We start from the raw sequence: 24,225 nt of genomic DNA on the forward strand, positions 1-24,225 counted from the left end.
TTCCGATCCTATCAAAAATCCTCTTTGCTGCTGCGTCAACCCCAGCACAAAAAGTGGGAAGAACAAAGCAGCCCGAGCCTTCCATTTGGAGGATCTGGAAGGTTCTCATCCCATCACACTCCACTTCACACTTCCCAGTGCAATGTGTAAGATTTTTCCATGGAGTGCAGAATTCCAGCAGGGCTTTGTTTCACAGTTTTTCCCAAAGTTTGACACGTGCTAAACTTGTGATCCAGCACATCTTCTTTTCCTGCCAGATTGCTGCGAGGGAGATTCCCTCATCCTATATTTGTGCCACATTAACTGGAGAGCTTTTTGTGCTTGTCCTTCCTAAATTACACCCTCTTTTCTCAACCTACCACTTACATTTACTGGAATCACCCAGAATTCTCCTGTTTGCAGATTCTCTCAGGTCGTCAGCCGTGAGCTCAGTGAATTTATTGTCTAATACATCATCCAAACCAGCAATTAAAACTTTGCATCATCCCAGAGCCAAGAGGAGCCTTTTAATGGATCGTTCCAGCCTGACAGCAAATTGTTGGCTGTGGTTTGCTCGTGATTTCAGCCTGACTGGGTTTCCTTGGTTTTGCTTCTGAGCCCATCACGTCACACTGTGCCAAAAGCTTTATTAAGGCTGAGCTGTGTGACAGGTACCACTTTTGCCCTCACAGATTTTGTTATCTTCTCACAGGGAGGGATATCACCCACCTGTCACAAAATCCTCGCTGATCATCCCTGCCTCCTTGATAACCCCTACACTGTTGATTGATGATTTATTTCAGAGCTTTTCTCCCCCCACTCTTGGTTTGGCTGCTCTGCATGTCCCCTATGCCCTTTATAATAATGGGTTATTTCCACATTTCTTCATGGAAAGGCTTTGGAGGTGGCACTCAGTGCTCTGGTCTGGTTGACAAGGTGAGGATTGGTCACAGGTTGGACTCAATGATCTTGGGGGTCTTTTCCAACCTAAATGAGTCTGTGATTTGTTGTTACCCAGTCTCCCAAAACACCCAAATCTCCCTGTTGCAAAGAAACGGGAGCAGGAGAAACAGGCTGGGTTTGGTAGCTGTGATGGATTTCTTTTCCCAGTTTTCCTGGACACCACTTTGGCTGACAACCCCCCACTGATTTGCATATTTACATAGAAAACACTAATTTTATTCACTTTTGATGTGTTAATTAGTTCATCTCATTAATATATGTGGCAGCAAAGTGGCTCTTGCTGTTGTGTTTGATGTGGTTGTGTCTCCACACCTGTTTTCCCTCTTACTCCACACATGGAAGCACAAACACAACTCCTGACTCTGCAAGTGCAGCTCAGAGTTGTGGCATTGGAAAAACAAATCCTACACTGAGGCTCCAAGCATCACCTGGAATTCTTCTCCCAGACAGCTCAGCCTGGAGAGCAGCAGCACCCAAACCTCACACTGGAAAAGGGAAATGGGACTGATTCAATCCATGGGGAAAAAAAGGAGATTTAGGCTTTGCTCAAAGCTGAGCCACAGAAGCCTTGATCTACCTGCACCTTCCTCCAGCCCAGGGAAGGGAGGAACCAGTTTAGAAAAGGAGCTGTGACTTCATAATCAGCCCATTCCTCACCTCCAATCAAGAAGAAGAGTTTTAAATTGTCCCTCTTCCTTCTTTATTTGAAAGAGTTACAGCAATCTTCCACTCAGAGGATCAGTGGTGACAAAGTCCATCCAGAATTCCCACCTCCAGATTTACTTTTCCGTGACCTTCAGCTCCCACAACTGGGAGCTTTCAGTCCAGGAGCTAGGTGGGTGGACAAGACAAGGAGTAAATCCTGTTAAACGCAATCCGTTCGCCTCCAGAGAATCAGTCGGGATAATCCCAGCTACTTCAGCTGCTTTGGCATCCAGAAATTTCAGGAAGAGAAAGAGTTCCTCTAAATTTGTAGACAATTGTAGGAAACCACTCTGACTTGACCTTCTGGCAGCACACTTGGACTGCCGTGGTGAAAACTGGGGGAAAAGCTGGGAGTAAGGGTCTGCAAAAGACCAGGATAAAGTTCGTTCTCCCTCCTGAATGTGTCCATCCTGGTTCCCCACACCCTCACTGGATTTATCTCAACCCTCCACTTGTTCCTTCCCCTCCAGATGGTCTCTCCACCAAGATTTTGCTTTCTCGCGTCCAGCAAAACTGGTTGAGATACAAATTGCTCCTTCTACTTCCTCGTTCTCCTGCCAATATGACAGGTGGTAAAACAATAACAGCTTTGGCCTGGGTCTCAACTTTCTTGGAGTTTTTTTAAAAGCAGCTGAGGCCCAGCAGGGAAAAACCATGCAGGGTAGGGAGGACTTGCTCCTGGAGGAATTGCTCCTGGGATTGGGATGCAGCACAGCCACCGCAGCCCTACCAGTGCCTGCCCTGAGCAGCTGGACATCTCTTCCTTCTTTTTGGTTTAAAAACTTGTTCTTCCCCTTCTCCATCCTAACTTTCCTTCCCTTTTGAGGTTGTGTTTGGTGAGAGAAAATTACCGGCAGGTTCTGCTGTTGATTTGGTCTTTTGACATCTGTCATCTCCAGGCACAGCTCAGTGGGGTGTCCGTGTCCTCCTCTTGTCCCTGCCCACCACTGTGGTGTCACCTCCTTAATTTCCTTCGTTTCCCCTCCATCCCTTAAACAGAATATTTAAAACCAGTCACCAGATCCAGAGCTCACAGCACAAAAAACTTGAAGTTGATGTGGAATCTTTTGTCCTCCTGGAAAACTGAAATCCAGGTGCTCTGAAACGCCTCAAAAATCCACATGTGCAACCAAAACAACGCAGCAGAGTTCCAGGGCAATGCTTCAGAGAAAGCAAAGATCCCATTTAACCATCAAACACAACAAAAAAAAAAAAAAAACCCGACACCCTTCAATTGTTTGGACCAGCTCTGGTTTCTCCCAGGACACAGCTGAGCTAGGGATGCTGCCAGCTTTTCCTTTTCTCTTTTTTTTTTTTTTTTTTTTTTTTTTTTTTTTTTTTTTTTTTTTTTGTTATTTTTTCTGTGTGTTTTCCAGGAATGGGAGCTTGCAGCTGGGGCTGTGACCCAAGAAGCTCTGAGCTGTTTGTGTGAGTCCCTGGCTGGCTGCCCTCCTTCTTCTCTGTGACACCCTCAGGCCTCCTACAGAGCTTTTCTGTGTCCCCTCAGCTGCAGCTCCTGCGGGGAGAGGAGGGAGCGGAGAGCGTGGAGGGCAGAACCAAACAAAGCTCAACACAATCGATGGTTTCTCTGCCAGGAACGTGGCTCTGTAGAAAGCCTCTCACAGCCTCTGAATGACAGGGATTGGTGACAGCTGTGTGAGGTTGTTTTGGCCCTGGGGAGAAAAGAGGGGAATAGATACGGGGATGTCTTTTCCAGCTGGATGAGGTCCATGAGGAGGCAGTGTGAGAGCAGCTCCCAGCTCAGCGGGCTCTCCCCATTCCTTCCCTTCTCCCTCCCACCTTCCCACTGCCTTTCCTCTCTCAGCCACATGTTTCCCCTCTCTGCCTTTCCCCCTTTTCTCTGATGATAGAAGCTCGTTCCAAAATGGGAATGGGAGGAAAGGCCCTGAGGAGCCAGAAATTTCTCCCCACTGAGGATGGAGAAAAGTCCACAACACTGCCACAAATCAGCTTTACTTCCACCTGCTTGTTTATAAACAGATGTTTGATAACCCAAACTCGCTGTGAACAAATTCACTGATCATCCCCTGTGCTGACACGACTGTGGAGCCATTGCCTGTGTTTCAGGCAGGGTGGGATGTTATTCCTCACAGAGCTTTGAAAGTGAGAGACAAAACTGTGCCTTCAAGGATCTCCTCGGAGCAATAATGATTTGAAGCTTGAACATGTCAAAAAGGCCATTTTCTATATGTTTTCTTAGGTGAGTTGGATGTCTGGGGACACTTCGGATTCAGGCAGGCTCAGGAAATCAATGGGAGTTCAGCACCTGACTTATCCAAGCTCTCTCAAGAATCCCAGGGGAGAGCTCAACCACAAAACAAGAATCTCTGAGAGCGGAAAATTATTCTAGAGCAACAATTTTATTTCAGCCGTCACAGGGAGCTCTTCCAAACCCATCACAATCCGTATGTAAAGATGTAAGTGGCACTGGCCAGGACACCCAGGGACATCACTCCGTGGCTGCTTTGCCTGCTGCTGACTCCATTCACGTTGCACAGGGGTTTCTCACAGCAGGAAACATTCTGGGAGCTTTGGATTTGTTGCTGACCTGTTTCTGGACACGTTGGAGAGCACATCTTGGAGATGACGTATTTGGGCTTGTTGGGGTCTAGCGCAGGAAATAAAAGTGAGGGAGAAAGGAGGAAAGGGAGGATGAAAAATAATTGTTTAAATATTTTTGTGGCTAAATCTGTGTTGGTGAGTAAAGGAAGGCCAGGCACTAATCCTCAAGGCAAATTTCAGGGAATTAATCATAGAATCATGGAATGGCGTGGGAAGGCAACTTAAAAATCATCCATGTGATTTGTACGAATTGTATGCTTGTATACTTCACTATGTACAACAAATGATAAATAAGACCATCAAAAAAGTTCTTACTATCAAAAAAAAAAAAGAGGGGGAGATGTGAGAAATGGATTTCTAATGAATTCTCAAAACCTGACTGAAAGCTCACAGAGTCGTGTGCATCTGTATGCAAACGCTGAGATAAAGTGTGCTGACTTAGGAAGGCCATGGAACAGAGATGACATTGTTGAGAGAGAAACTGAACTAGAAACAAGTTTCAACAAGTTTCAAACTATGGCCTTGCAAAAACCCCACGTATTTTAGAGAATTATAACTGTGAAAGATGCATTGTAGCAGGACCATGTGGGGTAAAAATATAGGTGATTGGTGTTAGAAGTATTAGCAGCACTGTGTGGCAAAAGCTAATAGGCTGAAAAACATTTATGAAGTATTGTAACCAGGAAATAGTTTGACTTCTGATAGAATGATGCTGAGTTTTATATCTTTTATGTCTCACCCTTCATCAAGACTGATAATGGAATAAAATCTTTTAAAATGCCTCTCAGTTGCCCTGTTTCTATAAAAGCCAGGAGTAATCCAACAGGCAGGGAAACCTCCCAACAGACCAGGTAGCTCAGAGGCCAATCCAGCCTGGCCTTGGACACTTCCAGGGATGGGGCAGCCACAGTGCCATAGAATCCCGGAACTGTTAACGTTGGAAAAGGCCTTTAAGTTCATCAAGTCCAACCAGGACTTCTCTGGGCTCCATGTTTTTAGGTTTTGTCAGTCCTAACGTGGAATTAACACCTGTGGCTCTCAGCTCCAGCTGCCTGAAGTGATGCTCAGGCTGGGTCGTTCCCACCAGGGTGGTTTTTCCTACAGCATAAACACAGGGGGAACGTTCTGCACGAGCTGAGATTTGGGATAAGAGCACGTGGAGGTCTCTGAGGGCACAGAGCCCCCAGGACAGACCTGAAGTATTGTGCTTGGCACAGGGAGTCAGCCACAGTGAGTGTTTGGCCAAAACACTTCTCAGAACAGTTCTGGGAGTGAAACACACACAGCTCCAGGTGTGAATGCACTCCCTGGCGCTGCTTCCTGTGTCCTCATCATTTCCCCAGTTTCCAGCAGGAATATCAAGGGTATCTGGACACTGCAGCAGCCACAAGGTCAGTGTTTCCTAAAAGTTGGTCATCAAGGCCTGTTGTTCCCATACTGGGATGAAATCCCATTCCTGGGACTGCTCTCCTACGAAACAAACAAGGTGTTGTTCCTACTTGTCCTGACGTCCTTCCGGATGGTCACGCAGTGTTTGTCCTCCTTGGCACACATGGAAATGGTCAAACAGTCCTTGTTGGACTCCTGTTCTTGGCAGGTGTAGCACATGAATGGATAAACTGGGGTGAAAAAAAAAAACAAAAAACAAACGGGAAAAAAGCACATTACAAGGTTTAAAGGCTACAAAAACCCCACTGCAGAAATCTCCATTTCCCTCCTTACAGCCTGAGGAATGTTTCTGTGGGAATGACCAGTGACTTTCTTTATCTCCTGACCCGTGGCAGCAGTGCTAAATCCCTCTCTGTCTCCTCTGGCTCAGGCTGAGAAGTATTATCGATCTGTTTGCAATCCCTGGGAGCAGGAGATGTGAGCAGAATTCGAGGATTCGGGGGCTTTTATGAAGGAGATTATTGCTGAGCCATAGCAGCTCGGTCCTGAGGGCTCAGCCACGGCAATTGCCAATTACTGCTCAGGGTTTCTCCTGGGCAGGGCTTGGCAGGGAGAATTTAAAGATGCTCGTAGCTTTTTGAGGAGGTGGACAATATCCAGTGTCCTACTTCTCTTTCATCTGGCTCAGAGACTGCTGTCACATCTCTTTTTTTTTTGTGCCTGAACGTCACTGAACTGGCCTAACCTCAGTTCTAGGAGGTCTGGTGAGAGCCCTCAGATGCTCTGTCAAACTCCTGTTTCTAGCATAAAATCGGGAATGAATGGAAAATCTTAACCAAAAGCTTGGTTTAATTGCTAAAGGCAGATTTGGTGAGATAATTCCTGCATCTGCAGCAGTGGCAGATGATTGGCAGGAAGGCCACATGGCATTTTCTGCCGAGAATGTGTGTGTCTGCCCTCAAAACCAGAATGTGGTAGGCCAGACTTCTGGAAAGTAGTAAAAAAAAAAAAGGAAGTGATGCCATGTGAAGGCTGACCTAGAACAGAGACTGGACAGAGTTAAAGAATAAAGTAGGGATTTATTAGAAGGCCTCAATGGATCCACCTTGGGCAGCACAAGAGCCCAGACAGGGCTACACCCAAGATGAACCCAAAATGGTCACAAAATGGATGACCAGTCACAGGGTTTCTCACTTTTATAAGTTCTGGTCCATTTGCATATTGGAGTTAATTGTCCAATTACAGCTATAGCTCATGAAGTCCCATCCTTCTTGTTTTCCTCTCTTCATTCTGCTGTTGTTTGTGCTCTCGGCCCTGACATTTGGATTGGTTGTCCTTGGTCCCCAGCTAGAGAAGGAATTGTTTTGTCTCCCTACTCTGTGAAGAGAGCCTGCTACCCCTAATATGAAGATCAGAACTACACACTAAAGCAGCACAGAATCTGAAAAATATAAAAGCTAAAACCCAAGGCATCATAAGAAGAACAAAACCACCCCAAAACATGTGCAGAGCACTCCCCAGCCGGGCAGATGGAAAGGTTTAATAGGGTGGTTGAGTTCAGAGCCTGTGAATCACCCAGAGTGAAGTGTGGGGTTTTGTGACTGAGTTCCTTTAAAAACAAAGCTAACTTTTGGAGGGAAACAAAGCCAGGTGCCGGCTGAGTTCCTGCTGAGTCTGAGGCCAGTCTGTCACTTTGGAAAGGGCAAAAGCAGCTAAAGGACACGTCCCTGTGAGCACGCTTTTGCCCGATAAGAAGTTGGCAGTGAGAAAGTGGAAGGACAGCAGAGGTCACACCATGAAACAAGAAGTTTCTGACAGGAAGGAAGGAAAAAGTCTCCAACTGTTGATCCTGTGCAGCTTTTTTTTGTGTCACTCTCCTCTACAAGAAAGTTGAATTTTCATGTGCAGAGTAGAGGAGATTCAAGGAGGTTCTATGGAGTTATTGGCACAACTTTGAATGATGTTGTTCTCGAGCAAGCCCAGGAAACACAAGCTGCTGAAAATTCCAGGGAATGGGTGCAAAGCCAGGCATGAAAACACCCTCAGAGGGTAATTCCCAAGGATTATTGGTCAAACCAACTGGAGCAATGGAAGAATTCTTCCCTATGAGAGCGGTGAGGCCCTGACAAAGCTTTCCCAGAAAAGCTGTGGCTGCCCCCATCCCTGGAAATATCCAAGGCCAGGTTGGACAGGGCTTGGAGCAACCTGGGATAGTAGAAGGTGTCCCTGCCCATGGCAGGTGTTGGGATGAGATGATCTTAAAGCTCCCTTTCAACCCAAACCATCCCGAGATTTTAAGTGATTTTGACAGATGGATGCAATAAAAGAGTGAAAAAGAAGATTGGATGCAATTAAATCGAGATAAATTGTCGCAGACGTCTTTTATGAAAAATCCTTTCCTTAGGATTTTTTCCTCCTGAGAAGCTGAGAGGCCTCAGGAACAAGATGTAAACAATGATTATCTGCTGCTGTGGAATGCAACAAGTGGATCTGTGATTGGCCCATCTTGGATGTTTGTAATTAATGGCCAATCACAGCCCAGCTGGCTCGGACAGAGAGCCGAGCCACAAACCTTTGTTGTCATTCTTTCCAATTCTATTCTTAGCCAGCCTTCTGATGAAACCTTTTCTTCTCTTCTTTCAGTATAGTTTTAACGTTATATATATCATAAAATAATAAATCAAGCCTCCTGAAACATGGAGTCAGATCCTCGTCTCTTCCCCAATCCGAGAGCCCCTGTGAACACCGTCACAATAAATCAATTACAATAGATAAAACTTAGACACTTAAACGCAGGGTGACAAATAACTGGTCCAGTCACAATTCAGAACCACAGCGGCAACAGCAGGAGTCTACAGTGTCACATTCCAGCCACGGAAACAGGCGTCACCCGAGGGGACATGGGCAGAAATGTCACGTGCAGGATACACAAAGTGGCCTTTCCACCCTGGCAAAGCCTCATCTGGAGCCCCGGTGCCCAGATCTCTCTGCAGCACTTCCAAAAATGCAAAGCGTTTGGAGAGGGACCAGAGGAGAGGGAGGAGAGAAGGTCAGAGATCTTGGAAATGTGATCTCGTCAAAAAGGTTGGAAGGGTTTAGTTTGTTTGTTGAAAATTAGAATATGCTGGAGTCTTCTTCATGATGCAAGAAAAAGGACGCAGCAAAGAAGAAAGTAATAAAATATTTTATGTGTCCCGTGGTGGAAATATGGGAGAACAGAACAAAAACAGACACTAAGAGATATTAAAATTAAATTCCTAAAGGGATCACAGTCTCTGAACAATTCCAGGCTGTGGAATCTTCCTTGTTGGAAACTCTCAGGGACACCTTAAGCAAATAATCTGTCTGGTCTTGTCCAGCATTGCAGCAAGGACTCCACAATCTTAGAGGTCTTTTCCACCCTTAATGTGATTCTGTGAACAGGATCAAAACCTTTTATGATTTTTGCTGGACACAAAACTTACAGAACAGTGAGTTTATGGATTGAAAAGGCAAAAAAACCTCTTTGATCAGCTAAGATCAAGAGTTTTGACCAAAATTTGGTCATTAGGGTCTTGGATGAGACCCAAGGTACCTGAGGAGGATAAAATGCCAGTTTCCACATTTTCCTTTTTCCCTGTTTTAGGCCAGAAAGCTGAAATCTCTCATTCTGGATCTAGGCCGGGCCACAGAAAGGTGCTGTGCAAAAGCCTGTCCTTAAATCCATTGGGAATCTGCTGCCAATATCAAATGTCACTGGTGAGGAATCCCACCATGAACCTGTGATCCTGGATCTCTGTGAGCTTTCCAATTCATCCTGGGTCGCACTGAGAACGATGCCTTTGAAAATTCTCCTCTCCTATCCATGTTACTTTGCTTCAATCGGGAATTGAGGGCACTAAATCAATTTTTTTTTTTAATAATAATAATGAATAGTTATTTTCCCACACCCAAAACTGGCCAAAGGTCCTGCTCTTCCAGGCACGCTGGAGAACAATTCCAAAGGATGTAGGAGTAGGGGGTTGATACATCAGTGATAATTTATTAATTAGATGCCTCTTTCTCAACCAGATTCGTATCGTGGTTTCTGGGAAACCATCATGTGTGGGGGAAATTTTGGCACTCTGGTCATCATTCCCGCGTGCCAGGAGCGATGGAGCAACGCATGTGTCTCACTCCCAGAAGGAGGACAACACTTGGGAGCAGGATGCCTTTAACATTAAAAGATCTTTCACCTCTGCCGCTGATTTAATCTACAAAAAATTCCCAGCGTTGCATTTTCTAGGAAGACACGTGGCAAACCACTAGAAGGGAGGAAGCAGCAGGACAGAAAAGTCTCTAAAATACTCAAAACCTGAAATTATTAAGGGGGAAAAAACCCATTTTGTTATGCTTTCTATCACTTCCAGCTTGCCTTCCTTTTGGAAGATCCCAAGGACCACAGTGTGGGTTTAATGGTTGGAGCACCACCAGAGCTCCAGCACTGCAAAAAAGAATCAATTAATCAGATTCTTATTTAGGCATCAAATCACTGACTGAGGTGCAAAAGGACATTGGTGACACCATCACAACACTGCAAAGATGGTGACAGCCCTCTAGAGTTTTGCCATGTGGAAAACTGTCCCTCTAATCTTCCCTCTAATCCTCGTCTCAAGCAGGAGCAGCACGAGAGGCTCACCTTGTTCCACACAGAGCACAGCAGCCAGCAAGGTGACAAGAGGAGTCCTCATCTCCAGCAGATCCTCCCAGCAGCACTGGGAAGCTCTTTGGAGGGCAGGTTTTATACCCCAGCCCAACAGCAGCAGCAGTTTTACAGGTTCCAGGTGGACATGAAATCAACCCGAGGGTGTGGAATGCTCATGTGTGGGAGTTTTCCACACCAGGGCCCTTGGAAGGGGCTGGCACCTTGGGGAAAAGCCCTCTCAGCCACACATTTCTTGCTCTTCCGGTCGTGGAAGTGATGGGAAGTCGGGATCTGCTCTCTCCTCCTCTGAATTTTTTCCTTTCCTCCCTTCCAGAGCCGCTGCTCTGATGAAAGCAGAGCCTGGAGGCACGGGGAGATTGTCCTAGGAATGAATTTTCCTGGTCCCTTTGCATAGACAGCACGTGATGTTCCAGGGTTTGCACCATTCATTGGCTTTAATTATTCAACAGCACCAGACTCGGTCTCTGAGCTGGCCTAAGCTGGTTTACCTCAAAATCAGTGTGCTTTACACTAAATTAAATTAGCTAATGGTTGGTTAAACAGAAGATTTTCCTCAAATTTTCATGTCAGTCTTCATTTCATTATCAATTTTCCTCTGGTTAATCCCTCTGCTCGGTCTTTTTCCTGCTTGTAATCCTCCAATACCTTGTACAATTTTGATTTAATGAAGTTTTGCTGCTATCCAGAGATTCTTTAGAGGAGCTGCTTTTCTCCACGCCCAACAGTTTCACGAAATCAGGCTTCCATTTCCAAGCCCACAAATTGGCACCCTGGAATTGCAGCTCTGCTCTGGAAAGAGCCATCTCTCAAAGTGTCATTTTTTCAATCTCTCCTCTTAAATCAACCCTTTTGCTTTTATTCCTCTGTGTTGTTCCTCTCCTCTGAATTCCTTAAAATCTGTTCACGACAGTCTGGGATAGAGACCCTCATTCAAGAGGCATCTTGTAAGAGCTTGAGCTGCCAAGTCCACAGAGCTTCTTCTAAAACAAGATTAGTCCTGGACAGAAGAAAGAAAATACTGTCAAACCCCGCTTTTTTTCTGGCAATTATGGAATAACTTAACTGGCAATTCCCTGCACGTAGCCATCAGCAGGGCATTTTTGTTTCTAACATGAATCATTCCAACCCTAGATGATTTACAGATCCATGTGATTTTCTGATACTTTTTTCAGGCCCTCCTGATGCTTGAATCACATCATCAGGTGGTGAATTCCAGAGTTGTTCAAGCCCTGTGTCCAAACAGACATTCCCTGGGTTTTGGAGGTTGGTGAGGTCAGTGGTGATGATCAAACTGAGCCTTGTGCTTCACCCAGGACAACTTGGTCCTTTGCCCCAGTGTTTTGTAAACAGGTTTTTCTCCCTCATTAGTGGGCGTGGCTCCTTGCTGGCATTTTGCAGTGAGGCTGAAAGAACATTTTTTTTCCCCTTATTTTTGGTCTTATTTATCCCATAAACTTGTGTTTATTCCTTTCCCCTTCCATATCCCTGCTTCTGTTGATTATCATAGACTAGGTTGGTAGGAAGGGGAAAAAAAAACCATCTCGGACCTTAAAAACCACTTCATGTCATGGGCAGGGACACCTCCTACTATCCCAGGCTGCTCCAAGCCCCATCCAGCCTGGCTTTGTTGACTTTTCCAACATCCATTTTATTCCCACATGAATCTTCTGGGAATAGGATCAGCCCAAGTCAGCTTTGACTTTGACTTTGACTTGGACTTGGACTTGGACTTTGACTTTGACTTTGACTTGGACTTGGACTTGGACTTGGACTTGGACTTTGAAGGAGCAGTGAGGCTGAAACATTCCCAGCACATCCAACAAATATGTACTAAGTAGAGGAATTTGGGTGGGAAATGGGAAATTTTCTGAGTTTTCTGGGAGCTGTCTCCAGGACATGAATGTCTTCCTTAGTACTGTGGTTCTGAGGTGCCTTGGAATGCTGGAGCATTCCCTCTTCCCGGTGCATGGAGAGTATGGAAAAGAGATTTATTTCCCAACAGGGCAGATTACAAAACTCAAAAGCACTCAGAGGCATCACTCAGGGATCCAGCATGGAGAGGGTGTCTCCTGCAGCCTGGGATCACAGCCTGGAGAAGGGCCTGGAGCAGGGACACCAAGTGAGGACTAAATTGAGGAAGACTAGGGGAGAAAAAATCCCCAAGGAAGCTGAGTCACTTCTCTGGAGTAATCTTATTATCCATACAGGAAAATTAAAGTGGATCAAATTGGAGCCATGAGTTGGCAGTGGACTCAAATTGGAGCCATGGGTTGGCTCCGTGACAAGGAAGCAGCAGTCAGCTTTGGGAAAAGGGTTGCATTTGTCCCTTTCCATGGCTTCCACAAGATTTTTAGACCCACTGAGGGTGCTTTGACCTCTTGCATCCATCCTGTCTCTTGCTTTGGCATTGAGGCACTGTGTTGGATCCGGGCAAATAAATAGGGAAAAGGGGGAGAAATTTCATGTTGTAGGGGAAAAGGCTGGGGAATTATTCAAGGAGAGCAGCAGGCAGCAACAGATCCTTCAAAACCAATGGTGGGAAAGACCCTAGAGAGGGAAAAGAAGGGCCAAAGTTAAAGCACCTTCTGCAGATGCCTCATTCAGGCAGGGAAAGGCCTCCTTGGCTGATCCAGGTCCTGGCACAGTGACTCAGAGCCCTGAAAAATGACTTTTACATAATCCACGAGGAGAGAGAGGCAGTTACCTCCCAGGATCCATCCCAGCTGCTGGAATGAGGCTCCCATCTCCTTCCCAAAAGCCCTCCAGGCATCACAGATGTCTCTGCTCATGGGGCAGCTCAACGCTGCCATGTGAGGAGTGTGCAGCCATGGGAGGCACCAGAAACCCGGGGTGATGGAAAGATTTGGAATTAGGGAGCAGCACCCGCGTGGGAGGTGCCAATCAGGATTTCTCGGGAAGGCTGGCAGAGTCTCCTCTTACACAACAATCCAGGGGGAGGGTTCACCACAGGAGCTCTCGTGTTTTTAGGACCGCCTGTGCCTCAGGGAAGTTGCTGCTCCCGCCTCCAGATAAGGGCTTTGGGACATGGGTCAGCTTTGGAGCACATGGACGCGTTTTAGTTGGGCGCTAGGGAAGAACCTGTGGGGTCAGGGGGAAATTAGGCAAGAAGGAGGCAGCCAGGATGGAGCAGCTCCCTTAGGGATGGCACTTCTGGATTCCCAGAGCTGTTTATAACTTCTCCATGCAACAGCTCCAGGGGCTGTCGCACGTGCTTCCGTCCCCTTTGCCATGCCAGGATCCTTCCCACCCCAAAACAGAGGCACCTGCCAAGCTCAGGCAGCTCAAGACATGACCTTGATTTTAAACCTGGTTGCCAAGGGCAGGTCTGGACTCCCAAGCTTAGCAGAACAAGACCTGAGGCTGTGCCAGCCCCATCTTGGCCTTTCCCTGTGCCAGCCATTGTTCCTAAGGAATCCTGAACTTGTGGAGATGGCACGGGACGAAGATTATTCCAAATAGTTCAGTTGTCACCATGTTAGGAGAGGGATGTGGGGCAGAACATGGCCAGCCGAGGTCACAGAATTGGCTTGTTTGGGGTTTTTGGATCTGTGTCGCTTGACTATCCCTAAATTTGGCAGGAAGGGATGCAGGGTGAGGAGAATAAATCGGGCAGATGGATGGAGCCAGCTCAGCTGGGATAAGTAATAAAATCTGTGGGGAGAATGGGGAGACTTGTGGCCAAAATCAAAGTATCCTTGGCCAATCTTGCATTTACACCAAGGAAGAAACAATGAGTTGAAGCAAGGAAATAGAGGTTGGATGGAAAAACCCAGAGTAAGACTGGAGGAATTAGCCAATGAGGAAATCTGGGAGAGAAAATCACCAGGGAACGCAGAGCTGGGGTTGGACATGGATGGGAGGAAGGTGAACAGGAAGGGGTCAGAGCAGATTGGGATGAGCTGGAGCCACGAGCCCAGGTTTCCTCTGCACAGCTGCTGTAAGGAACAAAGGTGTGGCTGTTCTTGAGCGTTGTTGTTCCTCTAATCCCAGAAAATGCCCGTCAGAATGAGCAGTACATGGAGCTGTGCAAGGAGCCTCCAGAGAGAAAACCAGCTGGGTGAGCTGCGCCCAACTGGTTTCCCTGGGAGATCTCCCTGGGGATGATCCCTGTGGAGAGCTCCTTCCTCCCAGGAGAAAGCTGTTCAGCCTCCCTGGAAGGGTCAGAGAGAGCAAACCTCTCATTCTTAAGATTATCCACAAGGAAGGTCAGAGCAGGGTAATGAATCCCTTCAATTTTAACTTGATGAGCAAACATAAAAGGTTTATTTGCAGTGTGGATATTTTTTCACGGATGAGTCTGAAAAATTCCAGGTTTCTTTCCAGAAACCATCTGTCTTTTCCTACAACTTTCCTTTAAGCGTGGTGCAAGATGCTTTTTTCCCTTTTCTAAATAATCCTAACGCTTCTAAAGGAACTTCCACTGGGAGATCTTAAACCAGTTTGAAGAAAATGCTCCAGATCCCTTCCCTGCCTTGTCCCCTCTGTTTCCAGGAGAGCTCAAGAGCCATTTCCTTCCAGGCAGCTGACCCAGGAGAGAAATTGAAAGGAAGTTAAATAGAATTCAGTTTATTCCAAAATGGAGTCACAAAAATGCCATTTCTGCCAGTGCAGAAAAAATAAAATCTGGGGAGAGGCTTCCTGAAGTGAATGCAGAGTAATTTTAATATATTTCAGCATTATTCCCATTTAACTTGCAGGCGAAAACGCCTCTGCTTTTATCCCAAAACATGGATACATCCAGCAGCTATGCCCAGTGTGCCACACCACGCAGCCACACAATAGAATAAAATAACACTTTATTGTGCCCAGTTTCTGTTTAACAACTGGAATATTAGGCTTTCTCAGAGCAAAATGATACAGGGTGGAAAATGGGGAAAAAAAATTGGCACAAGAGACTGGCTGGGATTAAATGAAAGGCAAAAATCGCATGGATTTATAAATGCCAGGAGTAGGAGAGATGGTGGCCACATGGGGCATTCTGCACCTGCAGGGCTCCATTTTACCCCTTTTTCTTCTAAACATCATTTTGTGTTGTCATCAGAGCGTGGAAAGAGCAAAAAAAAAAAAACCTCCTGATGGGAGGTGACCTTCCAGGTAGGAGGCACAGGGCAGCATTCCCACCTGATGGACCGCAGCTTGAACCATGCCATGCAAAGCCAAGCAGCTCATTTCCCCCCCAAAAAAAAACCCCTCAAAAACCCATCCTGAGGATGCAGGCGAGACTGGCCAGGACCCCCAGGGTGAGGAGGGTGGAACTGGTTTTCACACTGCTGGCCCCACTCATGTTGCACAAGGAGCTCTCGCAGCAGCTGGTGGCGACTCCAGCTATGCCGATGTTCAGGTCAATTGTTGGGCAAAATGCAGAACATTTCTTGGTGATTCGCTGGCTCCGGTCACTGCCTGGAGTGGGAGGGAGAGAAAACAGCAGGAAAAGTTCAGTTTTTCATCTCTCTTTTTTTTTTTTTTTTTTTTTTTTGGCAGGTTTCAGTCAAAGCCTGGCCGTGCAATCCCGTGGGGAATTTGTTATTCTGCCCTCGATGCCGTTGGGTTTTCCCTTGGGTTTCGTCACATTCCATCATTATTTGTGTATGTGTGACCTATGGACACCCTCTCCAGGCGTTACAAATCCTTTGCTGGTTTCGGGGCCAGCTGAGGGCAAGAATTTGGGACTTATTTGTACAATGTGAGATTGCAAGACTTTGGCACCGTGCCTTGGGATTGCTCCTTCCGCAGCACCCGGCACTTTCCATTTCCACCACCTCATGGGCATAAACTTGAGCTTGGAGTTGAGACAAGGAGTTTGTGCAGAGATAATAAAAAATAATTATTTTTATTCCAGCATCTCCCTGTCCTGAGAGTGTTTAATCAGTAGTATTTTAATTTTGAGTTTAATCAGAAATATTTTTACGATACATTGCACCAGACCCGGGCCAAGTTCCCACCTTCCCAAGATTTGTTCTCTGCATGCTAAAATCCTCATTAATTCCTCCATTGCACTGCCTGGTGGGAGGAGGATGAGCTGTCAGCTCCATCTGAGCCCCACCTTGTCCTCAGGGCCTTGGGAAAGCTCCACACTCACCAGTTCCTGAGGTGGAATAGGTTGTCAGACAATACTTCTCGTGGTCCGAGCATCTGGTGGTGCTGAGACAATGGAGGTTGGAGGTTGCATCCTTGCACGTGAAGCAGGTCAGGGAGAAAGCTGCAAAAGAAGCACAAAAGCATCCATCAGGCACCTCTGGGAATATCCTCAGGAGCGCAAAACTGAGGGTGGATGGATGGAGAATCTATCAAGCCCAGTGGCAACAGGCAAAAAATTCCTGCATAGGTTAAACGTGACCTCAAGGACTCTCCAGGAGCCAGATTAAGCTCAAATTGCTGCCACAGCTGTGGTTTGTTCATTTAGGGACCTTCAGGGATCTTCCCTCTGGATGTTTGGCTGACTCTTCCTTGAATCCATTAAAACATCTGTCATCTCCACTGTATTTTTGAGAAGAGCAGCCCGATCTCCCACCACTTGTAGTGTGAAGCTCTTGGGTTTTCTTTCCAACCTGGCCACTCCAAGCCTCAGTTTCTGGCCACTGGTTCTTGTATGGAGACACTGGACCAGGGAATCTGTGGCTGGCCCATCCCTGGAAGTGTCCAAGGTCAGGCTGGATGAGGCTTAGAGCAACCTGGGATAGTGGAAGGTGTCCCTGTCCATGGCAGGGGGGTGGAACTGGATGATCTTTGAGGTCCCTTCCAACCCAAACCATTCCAGGATTCTATGATTTATTCCATGTGGACATCAGAATGGTTCTTTCACTCAGGTCATCCAGCAAAACCCCGGAAAATTTTGAGCTAGGATTACTGTCACTGTCTAAACTGTCTTAAACAGGGTGTGGACATGTGCTGTGCAAAAAAAAAAAAAAAAAAAAAAAAACCAAAAAAAAAAAAACCAAACAAAAAACAAACAAACAAACAAAAACCAAAAAAAACCCCAAATTAAAAATAAAAAGACAAAAAAGACAAACATTCAAAGGCAGCAACTGTCCAGGACTTGCTCTGAATATCAAACACTAAAATGAGATGGTTTTTAAGGTCCCTTCCAACCCAAACCTTTCTATGATTTGGGTTGATTTTCAGAGCTCTCCTGTGCCAGGAGGAAAATCTTGGATCTGCAGAAGTCTGGGCTCAGCAAATCCCTGCCTTGGCTGCAGCAGATTCCTTTTCCCAGCCATCCATGGGGAATAACTTCCTTGCTCCACAAAACGTGCACATCTGGAACACTCAGCATCTGCAAAGTGCTTTGCTGAAATCAGTGAATGAGAACAGCTGGCACTCCACGAGGCTGAAGCATCATTGAGAGCAAAGAGATCCTTGGGGAAGGATTCTTTGCATGATAAGGGGAATTTCCTCCTCATCTGTTTATCTGGCTGCAATGTCACCCTCCAGGGATTAGACTCATCCTCATTTCAAGAATATCCCTGGCTACTGGAAGTTAATGCCGCGCTAATTCTTGCAGCAGCTTTGTCCTTTAGCTTTGCCTTCCTTGCTCTTCATCTTCCTCACTCCTCACCCAGGTTTCTTTGTGCCTTTGTCGGTGATGTCCCAACCTCACCACTGCCCTCATTTGACCTTGGACAAGTCCTCCTGGCCCAAACAGGCTCCTTGAGTGTCCTGCTGGCCCAGATTTGGCTCCAGCTCAGCCCATGACCGCAGGATCACTGTTTTGCTTTTAGCTCCCTGTTCTTCCTCTGCCTGTGTGGAAACTCTGCCTTCTTCTCCCGCTCCAGCCAGCATCCCCTTCTTTCCCATGGCCTTTCCTCTTGTGGCCCACAGCCCTCACGTTCCCTACTCTTCCTCTGTTGTCCCTCACTGACTGGCACTGAGCAGAGGCCACCAGACAACTCAGATCCCACCTCCCACCATTCCCATGGTCATTCCAAAAGCCTCAGACTTGGCACCCGGCTCTCTTTGACTTCATATCCAGACTTTTTCCATTTGCTTCCTATCATGGTCATTCCCATCTCCCATCCCCATCTCCATTTGTCCTACCTGGCTCTTGCCTTGTCCTGACCCTTCAGGCACAAATTTATTTTTTCAAGTCTGGGACCTTCCTTTAAATTGTCCCTGTCCAAAGTGTTTGGTTTCGTTCTCTTTCCTCATGCAAAATTCTATTGTATGGAATATAATATGGGATATTTCACCTCCACCCCGCTGGGAACCACCCTTTCCTCACAGAAACACTCAGTTCCCAAACTGGATTTTCCAGACACAGAGCTCACTTTAATCCTTAATAAACGCAGCATCTTTAATCCAAGCCCATTCCCGGGAAAACTTCCTGAATCAGTGCAGGAAACAGTGGAGCTGGTTACACACCCAAATCCTGTTTCATGCCAACCTCCCAAAGCTCCTAATTTCAGACTCCAGTTGCCCTGGGAGCCTCCTTGGCAGGAGAAGGGGGAAGCACCATTCAAGGATGAATTTTTCCACCTCTTTCTGTGCTCCAGAGATTTCTGACTCACCAATTAATCCAGAACTCTGGGATTGGCTCCTAAACTGGCACACCCTGAAGTCAGGGAGGACAATTTTGGTCAAGCTACAGAAAAACACTCTAATTTTATTTCTTGAGGTATCTGTTGCAACAAGGGCTGAGAGGGGAAGGAAATTTTATTTCTTCCAGATGCAAACCTTGAGTTAATCCAGGCTGCCTTGGGATGTCTCCACACTCACTAAGACCTCTGCTCTAACTGAAGAGAAAACATTCCTCAAGAAATTTGCTGTCTCATTCCTTGATCTTTAAAAAAAAACAATGGGAGTAAAGCTGCAGGAAAAGATCCTTTTATTTGCCTTAACATCCTGAGCTTGAGCACAATTCCAAGTTTCAAGCCTGTGAAATCAATCAATAGGAACATTTCCCTCCTCAAATTAAGTGGGAGCCAAAAAGATCTGTTAGTCCAGAACCAGAGTGGCCGGGAATTTGCAGGTCAAATCCTACAAGGAAAAATTCAGTTTATGAAGAGGCAAAAGCCCCCCTAGCTGAGGAAATCAACCATTCCTCTAAAACAGAGGGATATTCCAGGCTGCACCTTCTGTTCCCTGCCTGACACAGAGCACAAGGTGTGGTCCTCGGCAGAGTCCAGCCAGGAAAATTGAGGTGCAGCTTCCCAGTGCTCTCCCAAAAAATCCCCCAGACAATTATCAGAACAAGAATGGGACTCTGCATCTCCATCCCAAACCTGGGATCAGCTGGGAATCATGGAATCATTAAGGCTGGGAAAGACCTCCAATCCAGGCTCAGCACTAAACCCTGGCCCTGAGCACCACATCCACAGATTTTCAGAACACTTCCATGGATGTGATCCCAACGCTTCCCTGGGCAGCCTGGATGCTCCACCGCCCTTTCCATGATGGAATTTTTTCGTAATAGATCAGACTCCGCGATCTTAGATGTCTTTTCCAACCTTAGGGATTCTGTGATCAGCAAAGTTGCACCTGGAAGCAACAAGGAAGGGCTGGGAGCCAGAATTGCACCTTCTTGTGGCTCAACCATCTCATCAATTTAGGAAATGATGGTTTGAGGTGCAACCAATTAAAAAAAAAAAAAAGAATTAAAAAATCAGGCTTTAGTGCCAAATCCAGAGATTTACTGCACATACTGCCCTGGATATCCCTCATGGATATCCCTATTCCCATGGAGCTCTCAGCTGCCCCTGAGCCATCCCAGGGGCTGGGCTGGGTCTGCAGGAATCATCTGAGGTGGGAATCTCACCCCCCACTCCTCATCACCCCTCCAGCTTCAGGTGGGGTTAAACCCCCTGTCCCCTTTCTCCTGGAACAACTCCTTCCTGACCCCTCAGCTTCACCATCCACACTGCAAAATCCTGGAAGTCCAAAGCCATGCCCCAGCTTTGGGATGGTTCCCCATCGGGACTCACCACTTTCCATGCAGAGGGCAACGCCGAGCACGACCAGGAGGAAAAGCTTCATCCTTTAGAGGTCTGGGAGCCTCCAAAATGAGCAGGGCTCGGGCAGGGCAGGTTTTATACCTCTGCAGTGCCTGCTTTGATCCAGAGATAATAACCAGAGGCTGCTGTGTCAGATGATGGATAATTGGGAGCAGCGTGTCCGGGCTTGTATGGAGAAGGGCGTTTTTTTTTTTTTTTTGGAAATCGGGAGGGGGGTGTGTTTTTCTCCACAACTTCTCCTTTTCCTGGTTGTTTCACAACGCAGCTGCTCCAGCTGACGTGAACTCTGCAACGGTTTCTAATTCTGGAGAAGTGGGGGAAAAGCAAAACATGAAAACAAAGCAATTTTCCCTGCAAAAGAATAAGGTTTTCTTTTTCCAGGTCTCGGTGCAGGCTGCGTCCTCCAAGATCGTGTCCTTGCACATATGGAAATGGAGGGAATTTAAATTTAAAATTGAATTTGGGATGGAAACTTCTCCCAAATGTCTCACAGGATTGTCAAGACATTGAGATCAGAAGAGCAGAATCCTTCCACTGCTTTTCATAGGGGGCCAGGCATCATTTTCTGTCTCCTTTTTTAAGTTCAAAATCAGAAATATTTCTGACATATTTTTTATGAGGAGAAAATGTTATCTTATTAAAAAATAAATTCCACAGATCAAAGGAAAATGTCCATGTAAGTTAAAAAATAGAAATAACACCCACTCCCATGGCATGGAACAAGCTGGGAATTTTTTCACAAATTCATTAAAAAAAAAAGTCAGGGAGAAAAACACAAACTAATTAAAGCATGGAGAAGGAGGGGCTGGCTGATCAATGATCTCAACTCATTAAGACTTCAGAAAAAGAAAATTTGTGAAATGCCAAACAGGATTTTTCCATTGGATTCCCAGACTGTGCTCTTTATTCCTCCTTTTTTTTTTTTTTTTTTTAATCGTTTAAGTCACGTTTCATCCAATCTCCATGAATAAAATCAGAACCTTTCCCACCTTCTCGGGGATTGCTGTTGCTTTTCCCTCCCACTGTTGCCTTTCTGCCATCGAGCCGCAGAAACAGAGGCACAATCCCAGGAAAAGTCGAGCTTGGATCCTCTCCCGTGACCCTCGGAGCTGCAGGAGCTGCCCCAAATCCTCTGCCAGCACCCTTGCTGCTCCCCATCTGCTTTATCCCCTTTCTCCTTCTCTCCAACTCGCCCAGATTCCCATCTCCCGTGCAATATTTTGGGCTTCTGACATGCCCAACCTCCAGCCCTCCTCTCACCGGGAAAACGCGCCAGGTTCCTGAAGTGATGTCAGTTTTTCCAACACCTCCAAGCTGGACTTATAAACATTGTCCCTCTGCAGCCCTGCATGAGTAAGGGAATTTTGTCTTTCCCAATAGGCAGAGCACGAAACTAATTTGGAGCAGAGGTGGCAATTAGCCAGAAAATCTCCAAGGAAGGGCGAGGTTTGGCTCCGTCAGCTTCCTCGCGGCACCCAGCAGGACGAAAACAAAGCTCCCTCCACGCCAGTGCAAAATATTGCAAAATATTTTATTTTCCCCAAGCCAGGATAGATTCAATGAGTTTTTTGTGGTAAATCCATGTTTATTGGGGCCTATCTGGAGGGCTCCTATCCTGAGGAGATGCTGTTCCATTCCAGAGCCAGCCCACGTTGGGATTTATCTCCAGCAGCATCCCCTGACAGGTTCAGAAATAGCAGCTCAGGCACTGCTTTTTTTTTTTTTTTTTTCCCTTCTCTCAAAATCTCATCCATGCCAAACCCTAAAATATCTCCTGTCTCCTGCAAGCTGCTGAGATTTGGAGAGGGACAGAATGGATTTCTTCAAGGCTTTATTGCAGGATTCCTGACAGATTTTCCACGAGATGCTCCTGAAATCTTCCAGCTGGTCCATATGGCCCTCTGATATTTTGTCCCTACCAGGGCCAGGTGACAGAATGAAAGGAGCCCATGAGGGCAGGAAGGACACAGACATCACGAGAAGAACTGAGAAAAAGGAGAAGTTAAAATCCCAGTTTGCAAGAATTTGGAATTCATGAAATTCAGGGCGATTTTGTAAAGAGCAACAGGGGATTTAACTGGAGGTGAAAGTGGAAGGTGAGGTGGAAAGATTTATTTCCCTTGACACAGTGGAGTGGAGAAGGAAAGGAGGAGAATGTTTTGCTTATATTGTTCTAAACCTGGTTGAAATCATCACATGAGAAGGTCAAACAATTGTTTATTCTGGGGGGAGAATGCAATTTTCACCAAACAAGTGCTTTTCATCAAACAAGTGCTGAAATGCAAAAGTAGCTGTGAAATTCAGATGTTGTTACTAAATGTGGAACTTCAAGTTGGCCGAAAGCTTTGAGAAGCATCTCAGAAACTATTGTGATTAACTGTTAAAGCAATGGGAAAAGTGATTTTTAAAAGTGCAAAGCCCCAAGTTTCTGGGGTAATAGTCCGCTCAGAAATTCTGCAGCAATTCCACTTCAGTTATCCCATTGAAATAAATTCCAGAACATCCTTCCTGACCAGAAATTAAATCTTTATAGGATGACTAAACCTAATCTCATTTTTACAACCTTCACCCAGCACTGCCGTTTCTCCCCGTTGCACGGAAACACATGGAATCTGCAGTGCTGCTGGAGTAGGGTTCCCCTCAAATCCAGCACAGGATTCCTGTCAAATCCAGCACAAGATTCCCCTCAAATTCAGCACAGGATTACCCTCAAATCCAGCACAGCATTGCTCTGAAGTCTGGACCAAGATTCTCCTCAAATCCAGCACAAGATTCCCCTTAAATACAGTGCAGGATTCCTCTCAAATCAAGTGCAGGATTCCTCTCAAATCTGGAGCAAGATTCCCCTCAAATCCAGCACCAGATTCCCCTCAAATGCAGCTCAAGATTCCCCTCAAATCCAGTGCAGGATGCCTCTCAAATCTGGAGCAAGATTCTCCTCAAATCCAGCACCAGATTTCCCCTCAAATAAAACAGGGCTGGAGGCCTTTTTTACAGGTGCTGCTGTAAAGACCTTCCCAAAATTCAGCGCTGCACTTTTCCACTCTCTCTAGCTCCAAGATTGTTTTATTCGCCTATTTTAGCTGTAGTTCTGCTCCTCCAAGAGCTGAAGGGGATCTCCATCCCATTCCCACCATCCCCAAGCCTGGGAATGCACCAGAAACCCTGGAAAGGGACAGAACAACAGAGACCTCCCCAGTCAGCTCAGACACCATCACCTCTTCCAGGCTCTTCCTGCCCATTTTCCACAGGAAAATCAGGAGCAATCGCTCAGCAGCTTCTCCAAGCTGGCACAGGGGTCTCCTTTCCATGGGGACAGATTCCAGCAGCATTTTCCTTACCTTGAGCATCTCCAGCATCTTGGCATGGGGCCTTTACCTGTTTTAAAAGCTGGAGCAACTCACCTTGCAGAGATCCCAGGAGAACTTCCCAGTGCAAATTCCTGCAGGACCAAATTCCTGGTCCTGTCTCAGCATCCAGAAGACAATTCCCGCTGTTGTTTGCAATGGGAACAACACAAACATCTCTGACCTTTCCTTATCTCGGAGGGATCTGGGAGACCATCTGGCTCTGTGGAGTGTCTGGAGCTGCTGGATGGAAGAAAGTTAGGAAAGGCAGCCTGGAGAAGGCTCCCAAGTGTTAAAAAGAGGAATTCAATGTGAAGCAGAGCTGATTTCTCAGGCTGGTCCTGGTGCGGATACAACAAACACACTTCTAGAATAACACAAATCTTTATTTTGTCTGACAGTTATCACACACGTGCTATCAAAAGAGCTTTTCCAGGGGAAAAATTAGTATAAAACAACAGTGGGGGGAAAAATAGGTGTCATGTTGGGATCTGAAGCAACGTCTTGGAATACAACAGGGTCGCTGCTGGAAACCCTCGGCTGAGGTTTCTCACTTGGGGAATTCCTTGTGGATCCTTGGGTGGTCTCAATCTCCTGCCAGGCCTGA

The 24,225-nt window shown here is 46.4% G+C and overlaps 2 protein-coding genes across 4 annotated transcripts; both read right to left on the reverse strand.

The window, feature by feature from the left end:
* Positions 1-4,047: 4,047 nt before the first annotated feature.
* LOC139587499 (lymphocyte antigen 6E-like) lies at positions 4,048-6,137 on the reverse strand. Its single transcript, XM_071421921.1, has 2 exons — positions 5,730-6,137; positions 4,048-4,276 (listed from the first exon to the last, which is right to left on the reverse strand). The coding sequence occupies exons 1-2, from the start codon at positions 5,893-5,895 to the stop codon at positions 4,065-4,067; spliced, it is 378 nt and encodes a 125-aa protein (XP_071278022.1). The 5' UTR covers positions 5,896-6,137; the 3' UTR covers positions 4,048-4,064.
* An 8,966-nt stretch (positions 6,138-15,103) lies between these two features.
* Positions 15,104-21,689, reverse strand: LOC139587500 (lymphocyte antigen 6E-like). 3 transcript variants are annotated; one of them, XM_071421922.1, is made up of 4 exons: positions 21,532-21,689; positions 20,242-20,575; positions 16,404-16,523; positions 15,104-15,724 (listed from the first exon to the last, which is right to left on the reverse strand). In XM_071421922.1, the coding sequence occupies exons 2-4, from the start codon at positions 20,291-20,293 to the stop codon at positions 15,516-15,518; spliced, it is 381 nt and encodes a 126-aa protein (XP_071278023.1). In that variant the 5' UTR covers positions 20,294-20,575; positions 21,532-21,689; the 3' UTR covers positions 15,104-15,515. The 3 variants fall into 3 exon arrangements, with proteins under 3 accessions (XP_071278023.1, XP_071278024.1, XP_071278025.1); XM_071421923.1 differs by having other exon boundaries at positions 21,465-21,650; XM_071421924.1 differs by lacking the exon at positions 21,532-21,689 and adding an exon at positions 21,261-21,404.
* Positions 21,690-24,225: the final 2,536 nt, after the last annotated feature.

This window comes from Agelaius tricolor, unplaced genomic scaffold (assembly GCF_023055355.1).
Source record: "Agelaius tricolor isolate 1412-34295 unplaced genomic scaffold, bAgeTri1.0.p SCAF_2, whole genome shotgun sequence".
Lineage (NCBI taxonomy): Eukaryota > Metazoa > Chordata > Aves > Passeriformes > Icteridae > Agelaius > Agelaius tricolor.

Coding starts and splice junctions, on each gene's coding strand:
- LOC139587499 (XM_071421921.1), bottom strand. CDS start 5,895: ATGTGCTTTTTTCCCGTTTGTTTTTTGTTTTTTTTTTTCACCCCAGTT. Junction 4,277..5,729: donor CCGGAAGGACGTCAGGACAA/GTAGGAACAACA, acceptor TTCCTGCGCTAG/ACCCCAACAAGCCCAAATAC.
- LOC139587500 (XM_071421922.1), bottom strand. CDS start 20,293: ATGAAGCTTTTCCTCCTGGTCGTGCTCGGCGTTGCCCTCTGCATGGAA. Junction 16,524..20,241: donor TGCCCTCTGCATGGAAAGTG/GTGAGTCCCGAT, acceptor CTTCTTTTGCAG/CTTTCTCCCTGACCTGCTTC. Junction 15,725..16,403: donor CTATTCCACCTCAGGAACTG/GTGAGTGTGGAG, acceptor CTCCCACTCCAG/GCAGTGACCGGAGCCAGCGA.